This window comes from Heliconius melpomene, chromosome 12 (assembly GCF_056956725.1).
Source record: "Heliconius melpomene rosina isolate 202511_hmr_F chromosome 12, ASM5695672v1, whole genome shotgun sequence".
In the NCBI taxonomy this organism is placed as follows: Eukaryota; Metazoa; Arthropoda; class Insecta; order Lepidoptera; family Nymphalidae; genus Heliconius; species Heliconius melpomene.
In genome coordinates, this window is record NC_140400.1 from 16371314 (window position 1) to 16385724 (window position 14411).

The 14411-nt window shown below is 35.0% G+C and overlaps 1 protein-coding gene across 2 annotated transcripts in view; it reads right to left on the minus strand.

The window, feature by feature from the left end:
* retm (real-time) overlaps positions 1 to 14411 on the minus strand; it is a 52756-nt gene that overhangs the window by 7300 nt on the left and 31045 nt on the right. The window contains exons 6-12 of one of the 2 annotated variants that reach the window (XM_085193908.1): positions 9564 to 9679; positions 6481 to 6670; positions 6073 to 6161; positions 5105 to 5363; positions 4600 to 4718; positions 3257 to 3307; positions 5 to 130 (exon numbers count right to left, since the gene is read on the minus strand). In XM_085193908.1, coding sequence (XP_085050034.1) covers positions 5 to 130; positions 3257 to 3307; positions 4600 to 4718; positions 5105 to 5363; positions 6073 to 6161; positions 6481 to 6670; positions 9564 to 9679 — 950 coding nt within the window. The remainder of the gene's footprint in view (positions 1 to 4; positions 131 to 3256; positions 3308 to 4599; positions 4719 to 5104; positions 5364 to 6072; positions 6162 to 6480; positions 6671 to 9563; positions 9680 to 14411) is intronic. The other variant, XM_085193909.1, reaches the window with a different exon arrangement.

Genomic DNA, 14411 nt, shown 5'->3' on the forward strand with positions numbered 1-14411 from the left:
ATACCTGTCCTTTTCCCAAGCTAACTGATCTGTATATACTGTCTTCGCTAAGAGGATCTCCATCGCGTTCCGTGAAGGCACCGCTTACGTACAAGCTCTTTGGCACCAAACCACCTTCGTGGACGAAACTCTGTAATAATATGAAGAAGAATATTCAACTTTTGTTCTATGTATTCAAAAATATTTAGGTAATAATGTAGTGATTATGAATGTGTAAATATGTGGATATTTTATTATATTTCTATAGAATATATTAATAATAATAAATTGACAATTAAGTATTACTATTATTTTACATGTTTAAAACAGACTGTAAGTTCAACATTTACTTTAATTTATATAGACAACAATAAATTAGGGTAATAAAAATAAACAAAGATATGAATTAAATAACTATTCAATTAATAAATATAGAAGTGAAATAAACATTAATATAATAGAGTGATCACCTTATAACTGTTATAATCTGTGCATTCTACAATCTATTCTAGCTGTCAAAATGACATTATAGTGTCATGGCAGTGACGTAGTGATAGTGATGTAGCTATACAAATTTTGTGTTTTTGTTTTTTACGACAAAGCTAATGTACGATGAGACACGGAATAGACGAGTTTCACTTTACTTTACACAATAGTGCTATTTGATCGAAATTGCAAGAACTTTTCCCATCTACCCTTTTCCCAATTTAAATCATATGTATATTATAAAATTAAGAATCAGAGGAAAATATGTCGACTTTCAAAGAAAATGCGTATATTTTTATCAATTATGGAAAAGTTTTTTTAATCAAAAATGGAGAAAATAAGTCAATAGCCTAAACGACTTTGAATTCTATTAATTTCAATAATATAGTATATATTATTGAAATTGCACGGATTGGTTATTTTACAGGGCGTAGATAAAGTTTATTAGCCTTTATGAGAAAGCGGTGTAACGTAATAAATAGTTGTTATAATTCTATATGGATATAGGAAAAACAATATTACATTTGACGCTGTCATGGCTTTGTTAAAAAGCCCATTCAGCCTAAACAGTGGCTCGTTGAGAAAAATATAGTATTTCATAATTAGTTTCATTGTATTCATCAAGTGAAAACGAAAAAGGAAATTTAGTCACACAATCATCCTCCTGGCATTAATCCCGGCTATTGCCAGGGTCTGCCCTCCTATTCAACCTACTCCACTTTGCTTGGTCTTTTGCGTCATCAGTCATCGTCGTCATCAATCAATCATCAGTCAGCAATCATCAGTCAATCAAATTATAAATAATATTATATATAATTTCATAATACAAAACTTAAACATATAAAAAAGAAATAAGGTTGATTAGCAATCGATAAATCAGGAATATCGGTAATTAAAGAACAAAGCTAGTAGCCGATGTCGTACATTATTGAGTAGCTAGACCAATTTCAGTTATTATTTGAATCGTACCCTATAAATATAATGACAGCTCAACTAATTAACGCCGATCAGCTATTTTTATAGAAAATCACTTATAAAATGAAAGCATTAATGGTACTTAAATCCACTTAGCATACTCTTGAGACGTCTGAGTGGTTTTGCTAAATGAACCTTGAATAATTTCACGATTTTTATAAATTTTGTCGAGTAAGTAGAGAGAAACCACACTAAAGCTGTTTTACCACACCCGAGACCAAATTTGAATAAGACGTTTTGTTATTCAAGACAAAGACTACGCGGCAGGTCCCTAGACGCACCTACCCACGAGTACACCAGGTTAATCTCAAGCATGGAGATAGTGGAACATGGGGCGACCTATGCCTGACCCACGAATTAAATACCATGTTGACCACAACATGTCCGTCAAGAGTGTTCATAGAACGTATAAAAAAATAGACACTACGATCTGGATGGTATCACCATGTCAGTGTTCAAAAGAGTTGTCAATCTGCTGCCCAACTAGCTAAATAGTATAAAGCAAAAACGCACAATCCGTTAAATTACAAAAAAAAGTTTAAAAAAGTGGGTTTCAATTATTAGGGTAAAATAATCACTTTAAAACAAAACTTTTGGAAACTATATATTTAAAGAATTATCTGTGGAATGTACATTACAAGTCAAAGGCCGTGATAAAAGAGTACTATCAATAGGATACTAATAAAACCGCCAGGCGGATGATAGTTATTACTATATATTAATAATGTTATGTCATTATTAATACTCTGTTGCTATAGTGGGTTTTTGTATGTTTAAGCAATTAAGCGAAGTTCGCTGGCATGTATTGATATTATCTATTATTTTAACAGCCAGTTAATTAAGGAGGTTTCGGTTAACACTAAAATTGCTGGATCACTAAATTGAGCTGCTTCGAATTTACAGATTTAAAATATTAATTTTGACCCTTTCTAGCTGAGTAAGTAATATCCTTTTTTATTTTCTCCCTTTAAATTTTTATTTAACCAAAACAATAACATTTATAATAAGAGATGAAATGAAACTCTTAAACCGCATTAATCGCGAAAGACAAAGATCTTACTAAAATCATAGATCAAGTAAAATGAACGAAACTATTTTGAAATGGAATTCAATTTTCTTGCATTTAGCATAAAAAATGGAATATATACCAAAGACTAATTAGCATTAGTACTTAAAAATGGTAGGCTAATACTGTATCGAAAAATGTAGACCAGATTTAGCAGGCGGACCGAAATCGGTGTACGTCTCGTACGTATATTAATAGTAATGAATAAGAGGAAAAATATAACAAAATGATAAACATTTAATCCTGTCGACCGGGAATACCGTGAGCTTCCGTTAACAATATTATACGTCATGTATATATTTTATAAGAGCTTCACGCGCTGTATATAGATAGGAGGAGCCACACTGTCCCCAACGCACAATATAATTTTCGAGACAATGCATGTCGAGTGGCGGAACTCAACGCCGCTCTTTATCTTACCGGAGTAGAGCAATGAGATATTTCATGTTATTATGATAACGTAAATTTGTTTTATTGATGGAAAAAATCACATCTCTACAGAGGTTTACAAACTTGGCGGTGTGTGGGGAACGGAGTGTCATATAACTAGGTCCCTTCTATGTACTTTACTATATTCGAGAACCACCATGAACCCATACCACTTTGCTTCCAGGTGCACAGTTCTTGCAATAACGATCAATATATAAAGACAATAGCACATAATCTACACGTATAGGCTGTAGCGTATGTAGCGTAGGTACGTGTTTACGACAACAGCTAGGTACTGTACTGCAACCGTCTCACGCGTACATGCTCGTAATAGTGGTGCGGCACGTTCAGCGACGCATCTACTATATCCGACTGTCGTCAAACAAAGGTTACATGTCATTTGAGTTAGTATATTATATAAAATTCATGTTATATCTATAGTGGTAGGATTAGGTTTGAATCCAGCCAGAAATGGTATTTTATTTATAAACAGCTCAGAGCGAGGATCTTTAATAGTCTTTGAATGGAAAAGGCATCTTAAGATAGCGTTCAAGACTGATCTCTTTAACTTTTAATAATGTTTATTGATTGATGATAATCTCAGAGTTGAGAGCGATTTATAAATACGGGCGTAAGAGTTGTGTATGACACATTCAAAGTGCCCGAGGTAATTCTGACCGCAGGTACAATGGGCGACATTGAAACTGTTAACGTAGAGTTATATCATCTATAGCCTTCCTCGATTAATGGATTATCTAATACAAAAATATATTTTTCAAATCGAACCAGTGGTTCCTGGCATGAGTTAACCATACAAACTCTTTAGCATTAAAAAATATTTTTCAGCATATAGCTTAGACTACGAAAAAGTACTATAAATAAAGGTTCCGTTCTATATATGTATGTACCACGTCTAAATATTCTATATGTTAAGTATTAATTTTAACCCATTTATATAACAAGTCGGATCAAAATAAATACAAAATATTAATTGTTAATTAATGAAATACAAAAGAACCGCACTAGTCCGATGACAGATAATTGAAATGTTCGGATTATTTCATTGTAGCTGTAGTAAATAAGTCATTACGTAAAAACAAAATTATAGGTGTTAGTTGTTACTATAGTAATAGATAATTTTTGTCTCAAAAATTCTGAGATGGGGAATGGAGTAACTTAGCACTACACGAGATACAGCGTGAAGCTATAAAAATATATTACTTTTGTTCATCGTTCAGTGTTATATATTATTTCTGTAATATATTTATTAACGGACACCAGAGCGAAGAAATGAAAATATAAATTTAAATATATACTCCATTTTCTCGAGTGGGGATCGAACCCACGACCAGCCGTGTTTACAATCACACACTTGCGCCTCTGCACCACGCTTCATTGAGGCACGTTGTTGTGTAAATTGTAGTCTTGCGTAAAATCATTTCCCCGGATGTTTATAAGTATTATTTCCAGAGGATTCCAAATAACTGGATCAATCCATCGGAATGCCAGACTAGAGATATTATACTGTGTCTATTAACTAACAAATTCTATTTAAAATTAATACTAGTGGTTCCCCACTTATTGCCAAAACGTTCCCTCTGCTTCTGGTAAAGCCGATTTATTTATTTTTATTTAACGCTATTTACGTGGTCTAAGTATCATACCTTGCAAGGTCCTCCTAAGAAGTCTGGGATGAGATCCTTAGGTATATAGTCGAGTAAACCTCCAGGCTGGAGGTAGTCTTTGCCGCCGTAGAACAAGAACTTGCTACGTGTGTTTTCGTCTAAAGAAATGAGTACATTAATTTAATAGGTTATCTTGTAATGTCAGCCAGTACGACTGATGGATTCAAGTCATGTCAGTCAACTATGACTGACACAGTAAACTGATTAATGTTTTCAACAGACTTGCTATTGGATTTAGAGCATGAGCATAGAGCGTATATTTTGAGGCGAAACGTTTTATGAAGATTCCATTTAAGAAAATTCCGATTTTGTTTTATTATTTGATCTTAATTTTGTTATTAATATTTCTGAAATATACTCACTTAAAGTGCAACGAACTTAGTAAATTTAGATTTGAGTTTTCTATAAATTATATTATAAGTATTGCCATTTAGCCCCTAGCCCAATTGCAAGACATAGTATATTAAATTTAAACATATCTTACCTATAAACGTGCTAACAATGGTCCACAAAATCGGGAACACCCTCGGAGCTCTCACAATCAGCACTCTACCCATTGTCTCTGGGTAATTAGCTTCCACTATCTGTATGATGCGCAACAAGGCCCTGACTCCAGGTCTCCAGAGGTGCCTCATATTGAGACCGTCCAGGTCCACTAATAAGCACCAGGATTGGATCGCGTGTTCGGACGATCTGGTCGCTTCTTCTAGCAGTTTTAAACCTTCTTCACATACGTGAAGTGTCTGAAAATATATATTATATTTATTTTTTTTTTATATTTTTTGTCTTCACGAATTTTGCCGCTTTTTGGGAGGAAGAGAACTCGCTCGATCGGTCCGTACCACCTGACTATTTATTGGTGGAAATACAAGTATGCAGTTTACTCTTGCGAGTTCAACGTAATAGGCCCGCTCCACTCGCGGTGGAAACTGGCCCTTATCCTCATACATTATCAAGTATTTATGGAGGTACTAATAATATTTAGTCCCGTGATTTAGTCGTTGTAACGCAGCGCTGTGAATTTAAAGATGGCATCATTATTGAGTATTATTTCAATTCCTATAGGCCGACTGTATATTGTAACTTTGAATATTTTTGCTATTCATTTCCTGATAGATTTCCATAATCATTTAAATAAAATTATTATAGTTTAGTTCAAATAAATCTAAGTGAATAGAGTTTCCAGAGTGGGGAAATAAAAATAATTCATTTCAACTAGTGGGAATCGAATCGAACCATAACCGCATCGTCGCGTCGTCGCGTTTAGAGACAGACGCTGTCACACTTCACCACTACAGATTTTTAAATGACTTTCTAAATGAAAATTTGAGAGACTAAGAAATCAAGAAAGCGTATTTATCAATTTAAATAGTTAAAAGCCATATTCAAATTTCATCGTTACAGGGACAAATATGTTTTAAAAAATAAAATTCTTGATGTAAATAAACTTACCAACTTCAAGAGTCCATCTTCGCCAATAGATTTCAATAGTCCCTTAACATCCATTTGACCTAGTCGCAGTATGTATAGCGGACGTCCGTCTGTCACAATAAAGATACAAATAAATGTCCGTCTTATTCAATATTTATTTTGATTTTTTAAGCTTTACGCTACGCCCCGCTAGCATAGCACCCCGCGTTTGCTATACAAATAGAGGGAATTATTGCCAATGTAACGCCAAGATTCAGAGATATTGCAAGCACTAACCAGAATGAAAAAGTTAAAATAATTCATTCTTTAGTCTGGGAATCGACCTACAACTCAACACACGATGCTGTGCTGGCGAAGGCTGTCTTTTTCATTTGACCACGGAGACGAAGCCGCATTACAATAAAAAGCAAGAAATAACAAAAAACATACCTTTGTCATGATGATGCCAGCCACCAGGAAAATACTGCTTGACCACATCAGGAGTTTCGTACTCCGACAGTATCCTGTCCACCTGGTGCTTCTTACGCCAGAGGAGTGACTGTGACAGCATCTCTCTCGCCTTCTCCACGCTGAAGTCACGAGCACGGAGGAAACGGAGGAGGGTTGTGTCACTTGGTACCTGATAATAATGCTTTTTATTAACAACTAGTTGCCGCCCGCAACTTCAAATTCAAATTCAAATTCAAAATATTCTTTATTCAAATAAACTTTATAAGCACTTTTGAATCGTCGAATGTACATGTCAACAAAAAGCTACCACCGGTTCGGAAGGCAGTTCTGCTCAGAAGAGCCGGCAAGAAACTCAACAGTTGCTCTTTTTAAAGTCAATGGTATATTTTACTATTACATTAGTTGGCAGCTGTCCTGCCTGACATTCAATAGACATTAATTCCATACATGCTTATCCTCTAAATATTCTTGAACTTCGTTTATGTGAATTATGAAACGTAAAGATAAAATTCTCAAAATTTCCCGTCCTCGTAAGTATTACGCAAAATCCTCCTTACAGTGGTCCTCTACAGGATACTCTTCCTACCCAAAGGACCTTGCGTTGTACGTCGAGTAGTTCTGGCTGTGCGTTGTCTGCCAGTAACTCAGTAACAAAAAGTTTTACTTATAATCTTAATTAAAGTAAGTTTATAGAAAGTAAAAAAAAAAGATTAAAGATCTTCTTTTAAAATCTACAGATTTATAATTTGAAAGAGAACAGCAAAACAATTTTACGAATTCAATTATTCGAGCTTAATGCACAATTTTCGAGGCCGCCGTGGCGCAGATGCATACACGTGCGACGGTTGTGTGTTCGATCCCCACGCGGGGAATGATTAAAATTAAAATTATTATCATTTCTCCACTAAGGACAGATCGTAATGTTGAATTTTGAAACACAAAATATCTCGATGATTGCCTTAAAACTGGAAACAGGGTGTTTAAACACGAAGTTTTCCCTCTCTACGTTGACAAGCTTCTTTTTTTTACTCATCCTACTGAATGCAGAAAATAACCTACTTTAAAAAGTTAAAACGACAAACACCACAATCTGCATATACCTACATCTACCCACGCTATTTCCACGTAACAAGATTTGTGGCCATAAATCATGAGCTTCAGTTACGGCGCCTGTATTTATATCCTAAGCAGAAATTTACATAACTGTCTGTGTCATTTAAAAGGTAAATATATAATTAAAAAATAATAACCTTAAACTTTACAGTTTGTCCCTAGCGGGGCAGCCACAGAGAACCGACCACTCATCACTGGACACGACGCTATGTATTGTAAACCTTTGAACTAGACTTTTACTCCTCACGCTTTATCATGCATAGAATGTTCGAATTTGAGACATTCCATGTTGCGTGACTCCGAATAATCGCATATAAAAATAATCCAATCTCCCTCATGGAACCCATACCCGTCGCGTTTATAGCCTGCCGCTGTGCCACCGCACCACCTCTTAAATGTAATAAATATAATAAAAACTGTTGTTGTATTTATCGCAGCGACGCGACGTACGCGTCGGCTGTCACCCATTTCCGCAGCCTGCGCAAGGCTGAGTGTGAGGTTATTACTATTACTTTAAATGTATTCTATACTTCCTGCATATTGAATCTCTAGGTTATGTTCTTTAGTCTAAAATAGGAACGAGGAACGAAACATACATGTAGCCTAGTAATGTCAAGATTATTTTTAAGTGGGGAACGGAATGTCTTAGCACTAGGGTCCCTAATGTACCCTGCTATATGAGAGAGAGCGTGGAGGTGGAGCTAAATATATATAATTTATATTTTATCTGTATTTTATGTTTAGACAACTGCTGTTTAGGCAGTATGTCACCCACGCACCGCACCGCCATTGTCTTTTTACTGGAGTGTGGAAAAAAACGCATTTATATAATAGATATACGCATTTACATAAGAAAACGGGAAAATACATTTTTTTCCATTTTGAGTCCACGTAAACAAAATTAGTTATCCAACCAAAGTAAAAATATTTGGCCCACAATTGCGGTCTTTCTTCAAACGCAACTCAAGAGTAGGTATAAAAGAACACCCACGCCGCGCCGGTCTCGGGGATACAAACGAGGAATGTCAGTAAGGGTCGAGTATTCTAAAACAAGTGTTGAAGGCCGAAGAGACGCTCGATATTGAACGACAAAGCGAGATCAATCATCAAAACTTTTTATACTTCCATCCAAATTCTGAATGTAATTCTAAAGGTTCTCTTATTAAAATTATAAACACTTGACATTGTTTTGGCATTAATCATTGTCGGAGGCTATATAAGATTAAAAAGAAAAATATAAAAAATATAGATATTAAAATGTCAAGTCGAATGAAAAATTTTAAAACGTCTGCTAATTTTATTAATACAGCTAAATAGTATCTTATTAATTGTTTGTTGCTCTTATTACCAGAGCAAAAAAATGAAAATATTAATAAATACCTAATAATTAATTTTCCCGAGTAGGAATCGAACTCACAACCGTCGCGTTTACAGTCGCTTGTGCTACTACATATCGACAACCTTTTTATTTTTATTATTTTGATAATTACCCAAATTTCCGACAAAAAGTTTAAAACTAATTTATTACCTAAGTAACAGATGCCAAGTTCTCGTACTCGAGATAACATGAAGGAGGAATTGCTAAGAGGATTAGTCTAAAAAGTAATATACTTGATTTAATTAAATTAGGGCTGATGTTTCAGGAAAGTTACCATATACGAGTATACTCGTGTAAAGTTTGTCATAGATAAACAATATTATAATCTGAAGGAATAATGAAATGAATAATTAAAATTAATATTTTTTAGGTTTACGCTGTATTCCGCATATAGCTGATATAGTGTTAAGACACTCTTTGAATTCCGTCACTCAGTATTGCCTGAATTCGGCGGAAAGTGGCGAACGGAGTGCAATCCCTCTGCCTACCCTGCTACATCAATAAGAGTACAGCGTAAAGCTGAAACAAAAAGAAAAAATAACTTATGATCGATTAATTTAGCATTACTTACTTTTCCCTTCTGTAGATCGGCGATCCATTTTCTTAATTGCAGCAGCCGAGACTCTTGAATCGGCGTGAGCTCGCCCAAGTAACGTTTAATGTATTCACTATCTAGTGTATATTGATCTGCAACGGAGGAATATCAATAAACTTAAACTTATGGTTATATTATAGCCAAACTATACGACATTTTTACATGAATTGTTTCATATGTGTTAATTTGTTCTATAAGCACAAATTTCCACTACCCTTAAATACAGCGTTAAGCTAAAAAAAAGTAAGAAAAAAAAATAATATAATAGTTTATATAAGTTTTATTTAATAAATAAGTCATAGTCTTGACAAAAATCAGACCAGCCTCTCGGATTTCGTAAGCCCGAGTGTAATTTGTAATTTATTATCGCTATCGCTCAGAGAACTTTTGTCTTCTGAAAAATTTATTGTTTTTCTTGGAGCTTTTTGTTTACATTTAAGCACCTACAAGAGCTAACAAAAGCTATCACAACCGTGACATATGGTAACTATATAGGTAAATGTATATAAATGTTTGTAAATTTTCTTAAATAGTGTTGACAGCAAAGATATACTTTGCTGTCAACACTATTAGAATATTTTTTATTATTTCTGGTGCTATGTCACACATTATATTAAAAAAAACAGAAATAATAAAAATACATATCGTTTAGCATATAGTAAAAAACTTAATACATCAAAAGAATTAGTTTACCAAAAACCGTTACTACCTAACATAATCTATGTATAGCTCTACGAGTATGGAAAAAACTACTGACTTTAAATACTTGAAATTTGCAAGTAAGGAGCACTAAGAGATGATTACTGTAAATTAACAAAAACAAGATTTTTTTATATTCTATGTTAAAGTCTACGCAAACAAAGTCACGGGCTGCCACTAGTCCTGTTAGTATATGGTAAAATATTCAAATAATATATTCCGTATTTTCATTCATAAATTCCGAATGTTTATAAATATGAAATAACATTATCTATACAGAACGACCTCAGATTAGTTCGAGATGTGTTGTGTATGTGACCTGATTTAGAATGTATTTGTTGATGTATTTGTTCATGCTGTATCCCGCACATAGTAGGGTAGGTAAAGGGAACCTGGGAACTTAGTGTTTGTTCCCTGGCATTGCGTGTTGATTGGCGGAACTCAACGCCACGTTTTGTCTTGTTACCAGAGCGAGGGAATGAAAGTAATTCATTCCCTTTGCGAGATGTTACGACGTAGTAGCGTAGTGGGACAGCTTCTGCCTGACAGAGTGATACATATACAGATAAATAGACTGTCCGAGAGATAGACATGGGTTCAATCTCCGCTCGAAGGAAGGATTATATTTATATTATCTTTATTTCCCCTGGTTGACTCAGCACAGCGTTGAATTCTACCATTCAATACACAATGTCTTGAAATTAGTGTGGAACGGTGGGGAGCGGAGTGTCTCAGCACTATGTCCCTTCTGCCCACCCGCTACGTAGTAAAAAGAGTAAATCTACAATAAAGAACTTTCGCATATTTACCTTATATTTCTTCATACATAACTATATTTTATATACTTAATTAAATTTTAACCAAATCGATTTTCGCAATAAGCACATAGGTACCCCGGCGACCCCGATCCCGCCGCGGGCGTCAATTCGAATCTAACCTAAATCACATTGAGGATAATTCGCCACGTCTAATAATTTTTCTAGAAATTTTATATGAAAAGGCCGTTTGGTAATTTCTATATTACATCAAAAACGATAAAAACTTTTGGGGCAATGATTGGATCTTAATTACCAATACAAACAGGTGCGTCAAGTTCTGCCACTTAACAAGAAATGTCTAGAAAAATTGGAAGTTGCGTGGGGATAGAGGCCAAATATTTTATATCGTAACTCCTAAGGCTCAGTGGCGCAAGCGTGTGACTGTAAGCGGTCGTAGTTAAATTATTATTCCAACAATTTTACATATAAAACATAATCACATTACATTAGATACAAAAATTGATTTTAAATCTTCACCCTTAAAACACAAGCGCATTAGATTATGCAAGAATCGATTTTAAGTTTTAAATGCAGGATATCGATAAATCAAGTGTCTGGTGCACCGTTAGTCCGACAAGGTTCTATTTATCACCAGCACCGGGGATTGTGTAGAACTTTGCGCATGCAAGCCGGGTCAAGGGCGGCCCGGGATCGGGGTCACTGGTTTGGTTTTGTTCATTATTATGATTAAAAATAAAATGAAACCGTCGTAGGTAGTAGTGGCAGAACATCTGGACTGTAAACGTTGGATATGGGTTCGATTTCTATTAAGGTTAATGAATTATTTTTCAAATTCAAATTCAAAATATTCTTTATTCAAATAAACTTTATAAGCACTTTTGAATCGTCGAATGTACATGTCAACAAAAAGCTACCACCGGTTCGGAAGGCAGTTCTGCTCAGAAGAGCCGGCAAGAAACTCAACAGTTGCTCTTTTTAAAGTCAATGGTATATTTTACTATTACATTAGTTGGCAGCTGTCCTGCCTGACATTCAATAGACATTAATTCCATACATGCTTATCCTCTAAATATTCTTGAACAGTGTAATAAGCTTTACTTGTTAGAATTTTTTTACAGATATTTTAAATTTTGGAAGTGGCAAATTAAGAATACACTGCGGAATTTTATTATATACACGTATACTTTTATTTTCTAACTCTGGTAAGATAAGAAAACGCGGCGTTGAATTTCGCCACTCTGCACACAATGTCTCGAAAATGCCGGGCAGTGTTAAACGGAACTTAACACTACGGTCCCTCTGCTTACGCTACTACACGCGGGATGCAGCACGAAACTGCTCGTTTCTCATTTTATGCTATCGATATCCACGACATCGCTGCCTGGCACTGACCAGTAACCACTAAGCAAGCGATACAATCGACATTGTTAGGTTTACATAAGGCACATGTAACTTGGAATTATAATACTTTCCGTGTTTAATATCACATAACTATTGCGTCTCGTACAAAATACAAATCCATGCTGAATTTCAATTAGGAATGCTGATTAGCCGTACTTAGAGACGTTCATTATTGTTTTAACTGATATTAGCATAGATGCCGTAGTGATGCAGGTGCACAAGGGTTTGACTGTAACGCGACGCTTGTGAATTCAACCCTATTTGAGGGAATGAATTATCATTTATTAATATTTTCTTTTTAGGTTCCCTTTACCTACCCTGGTAAGTGCCGGATACATCGTGAAGTTAAAAAAAACTAATTATAAAAAAATATGTATTTAATTAGTTTCAATATTGCAAATTAATTATAGCACTCGAGTAGTGAAAGCGACTGTTAGCGCATTGTAAACGTGCCGGAAGCCTACACTCGGGTAGCAAGTTCCAGGTCTGCTCAGAGCCCGAGAGTAAAATAACAATTGATATTAACAAAACCTACAGAATACAGAAGATAAGAATCGATACAAGTGCGTTTTGTACACATTTAGCAGTATTTTATTGTTCTTTTAAAACAACTTCTTAACGTTTTTTTTAACGAAGGTTATCAAATCGATTGTATTTTTTTGGGGTTATTCTTTACTCCTATTAAAATCATTACTTTGAAAGTATGCATTTATTGTCAGAATTCTACGAGTACTTGCGGTAACTGCAATTTCATTATTTACTCACATTAATACATTCACATAATATGTACTTTCATATGAAAAATGTTCTATAATTAGATATCATTATCTCCAGTTAAATATTGATTGGACTGTTCCATACTATGTGACGTCAATGTCAAGAGCAAGTGTCCGCGTGACGTCACACGTGCTCACGGCGTGCGTGGGAACCTTTGCAGAGTAGAACAATCGACTAAGTAGAAATATGTTAACATAGCTTTTATGACTTTTCAGCTTTGTCTTTTTGAATGAATATAATTTTGATGTCAATTTTGTTATTTAATAAGGGCCACAAATGTGCGACAGTTAATGAGGGAGTTGTGGGTTCGATTCTCACTCAGAGGGATGAAATATTTCATATTTTCATTTCCTCGCTCTGGTGACGAGGCAAAGCGCGGCGTTGAGTTCCGCCACTCAATACGCAATGCCTAAAGAATTTAGTGGAAAGTGAGGAACGCAAATTTTCTAATGGGAACGTAGAGTAAATAGAACCTCATTCCTTAAGGGTGTAATTAACTTATTTTTTTTTCTCCCGAAGATAATTACGCGGTCCTTTGACCTCACCTACTGCAATATGTCACTGCTAATGTCTCCCTGGGCAGTGCTCTAGTACACAACGCTTATATGATTAAATGAAATATATTTTGTTACGTGAATTTGTCTAATATTTTTTTTTGTTTCACGCTGTATCCCGCAAACAGCGGGGTACGAAGTGAGTACCTGGGAACCTAGTGTTAAGACCAGAGTGTCTTCCTCATTCAGACACTTTCGTTTCCCACTTTTCGCCGAATTCTAGGGGCATTGCGTGTTGAGTGACGAAACTCAACGCCGCGCTTTTGCTCTTTTACCAGAGTGATCTTCATTTCCCCATTTATTTCATTCCCCAAGTTCCGTTCCGTTCCGTTAATAGCACGCTTATGCCTGCGCAACGACGGCCTCAAAAAATCATATTGTTAATCAATAATATACTGTAAAAAAAAATATTTTCAAGATCTGCGAATTTAACGTCTACAATAATAATCATAAATTATTATTATTAATAATTATCTACCTTTACTATACTGTATCAGTTTGCTACCTTATATTTACTTCGACATTATTAAGTTAAAGCCAAAGGCTCTAACTAAATTGGCATATCGCTTAATAAGTTTCCACGACAACCCGTCTCCATGACTACCTCAGCATCC